Below are 3,122 nucleotides of genomic sequence, written 5' to 3' on the forward strand. Positions count from 1 at the left end.
TACACAGATAAGAGTCAGGCGCAGAAGGCCTTGTGAAACGGCTAAGGGAGACATTTGTAACGTTTGGCATTCCTGAGAAACTAACGTCTGATGGGGGACCACAGTACCGATCTGGAAAGACTCAAGCGTTTTTAAAGGCCTGGGGAGTTCGACACAGAATTTCATCCGTCGCAAACCCACATGCCAACTGTAGGCCTGAGCTAGCGGTAAAAAGTGTCCAGCGCTGCCACAGGGTCCCAGGATATAGTTCCAGAGAGCTCTACTGATGTACCGTAACTCTGTCGACTCGGAGACCAAAGTGTCCCCTGCATTGATTGTGTTTGGACGTCCGATCCGTGATGCTATTCCAATACCAATGGGCAGATACACTCCTCATGAAACTTGGACTGAGTGGATGTCTCACGAGGAGATGGCGGCACTCAAGGGATCATAAGCGATGGAATGAGCACACCCGGATGCTACCACCACTCCAGATGGGTGATCATTTGTACGTACAGAACCTGGTTGGGAATCATCCTAGAAGATGGGAGCGCACTGGGACTGTAGTTTAGGTTCGGCATTATCATAAGTATGTCATTCGAATGGATAGTACAGGGTGACCATCCGCAATCGCCAACATCTCCGAAAGTTCACTCCTTTCCACACCCCTGCACGCCAGGCTTATCAAGAACACCCATTGTAGTACAATCAGGAGAGGTAGTCGCCAATTGCTCGACTCCAGTCACAGCTACTCAGCCAAAGGTGTCTGTTCCTACTACTCAACCTGGTGATTTGGGCACGCCTGTCAGCCCTGGCGCAAAACCAATAAGGACCACCAATCACGGGCGTCAAGCAGGGATGCTATCCACACCATCATCGCCAGAAGTTCCACACACGCCTCTCAACCACAGCGCAGCACCGCCAAGGGGCTCATCGACAGGACTACAAAGACCACTGCCAACCATTGAGTCAATGCCAAAGTCGACCGACCATCCAGTGCTTAATCCCAAGCGCCTTAGTTTTGGTCAACCAAACGATAAGACCCCTACGCCAACCGCGACCCGAGTACCGCGTGCTATTGTTCATCTTCAACCGCACAACCAGGCTGGGCGTAAAGAAGCACCTCTTCGACCTTCGAGACGGGGCAATGAGGGAAAGCCTTGTATTGTTTAGGAATGTGATTTGTTATCAATCCGTGTAGACAATCCGACTTTAAAGGCCTTGTTCTATAATTGGCTATTCCATCAATTAGTTTTGTTTATGTCAACATTCCATGCACTGTTAGTCTTTTTATTTTATTTACTAAGTTTTTGACGTACCCATAAAAACTTATCCCTGGGGGAGGAGATAACTAATCATTCATCATTATACACAATGTATATTGTAGGTAACAGTCATCCTTTCCATACTCCTTCATTTTGATATGTGAATAAGACTATTAATCATAGAGGAGGAGAAGGAATAACCTGACAAGTTTTTTATTGTGATTGTGTTTTGATTTACATGCCATTATAATTATTGTATCATTTTTACGTCGTGATGGAAAAGAATTTCATCCTTTGAAATAAAAGTGATCAAGGAATTTGACTGTGTCATTTAATAACTAGAAGACTTGCATTCATATAATAAGGTTATGCTGTTACGCTTTAGAAAAAAAAACGTTTTCCAGTTTGTATATGCATTCTGAAAGTTGTTTTACAAAAGCAACTGGAATATAATGCCCTGCTATATAGTTGTTCAGTTGTTTGTGCGCTTGATAGACATCTGCAGTTATATTGATGTTTGTTGTAACGTGTTTTAAACCTTTAAGAATATTCAATATTAATTAATTTTGTCTAAAACTTTGATAGTCTTTTATTGACAATAATCATAAATCTGATGGTTGTGCGGTACTCGTTTTCGGTATCGTTTCTGGCCAAAACACTCCGTCGTTTTGGTTGTCATTATCAATTATATTTATCCCCCAAGTACTGGCGGTTAAAATAATATTTGACAACTAAAGATCGCAATAAAGCCATGTGAATTTAGAAATAAATCGCCCTAGAGAATTAGGGTTGACATTTTTTCTAATGAACAATTATTGGTTGTGAACACACACAATACACATGTATATATACACAGCATACTCAATGGTGGTCTCGCAAACGTCAAAGATATGCAATAGGTCTAGGGTATGATTGCTTGTTGGTTTTTAAGTTATTGTTTTTCCAACATAATTGGTCATGAAAATATGTAAATGTGACCGATGCATGCTACTGTCATGTTGATTATAATATTTTTAGGTAACGACTATAAGTGCAATATGTTTGATATAAATATATATGCATGTGCATATTTTCGACTTCTGTTATAGCGTCATTGATGAATAGAATGATCACAATAATAACTAAAATAATATTATTTTTTATAACTAAATAGCCTCAGTAATAAAGGTTAAGGTCATTATTCGATTATCATTCAAAATTAACAGGTCCAATTATGTTAATGTTGCGATTTTTGTACATATTCTTTAGACGATATTTGCGATTTTATGTTTCTCTTATCATCGTCTGCCCAAGCATATATGATCATTCGATAGTATGGAACCTTGTTGTAAGCTGGACTGAGTTTCGGAAAACTATGCTAATGCGCTCCTGAGTTTGTCATTTCAGGTGGCAACGCCTAATGTTGCTTGAAAGGCCGATGCGAGAATGGCAGTCTTTGTTGCTCATCACACATACAAAGATACTTGCAGAAGGGGGGAATAGCGGCTCGCTCCTCTCGAAATCTTCTCTTTTGAGTTGCATGCTAGGATCTGCTTGCCTCAGCTACCTCAATGACTCTATGCCTCTATGCATTGACTTTCGCCAGGCGGTGGGATTTCCAGCTATTATCCCAGTATAGCATGTGTCTTTAGCGATGCCGCAGGCTTTGAAGTCTCTATTGAATCACTCCTTGCACATGAGGGCTGGTTGACCCACGTGGCAGTGGTAAGCTTGTCGAAAATTACCTTCTTTGGTAGGTTCATTGTAGGCGCCCAATTTCCATTTGGATCACGTGACCAAGCCAGCGGAGGCCCCTTTGATGAAGAAGGGTGAACATACTTGAGATCCAAGCGCATTATAGAATGTCACTGTGCGGGATACGATTCTGTCACTTGTTTT

The 3,122-nt window shown here is 41.5% G+C and overlaps 1 protein-coding gene across 1 annotated transcript; it reads left to right on the top strand.

Moving 5' to 3' along the window:
* Nucleotides 1-570: 570 nt before the first annotated feature.
* Nucleotides 571-1,152, top strand: LOC127872349 (merozoite surface protein CMZ-8-like). Its single transcript, XM_052415682.1, has one exon. It carries the CDS (start codon nucleotides 571-573, stop codon nucleotides 1,150-1,152), a length of 582 nt encoding a protein of 193 aa, XP_052271642.1.
* The last annotated feature ends 1,970 nt before the right edge of the window (nucleotides 1,153-3,122 follow it).

The sequence above is a fragment of the Dreissena polymorpha genome, chromosome 3 (assembly GCF_020536995.1).
Source record: "Dreissena polymorpha isolate Duluth1 chromosome 3, UMN_Dpol_1.0, whole genome shotgun sequence".
Taxonomy (NCBI): Eukaryota; Metazoa; Mollusca; class Bivalvia; order Myida; family Dreissenidae; genus Dreissena; species Dreissena polymorpha.

Coding starts and splice junctions, on each gene's coding strand:
- LOC127872349 (XM_052415682.1), top strand. CDS start 571: ATGTCATTCGAATGGATAGTACAGGGTGACCATCCGCAATCGCCAACA.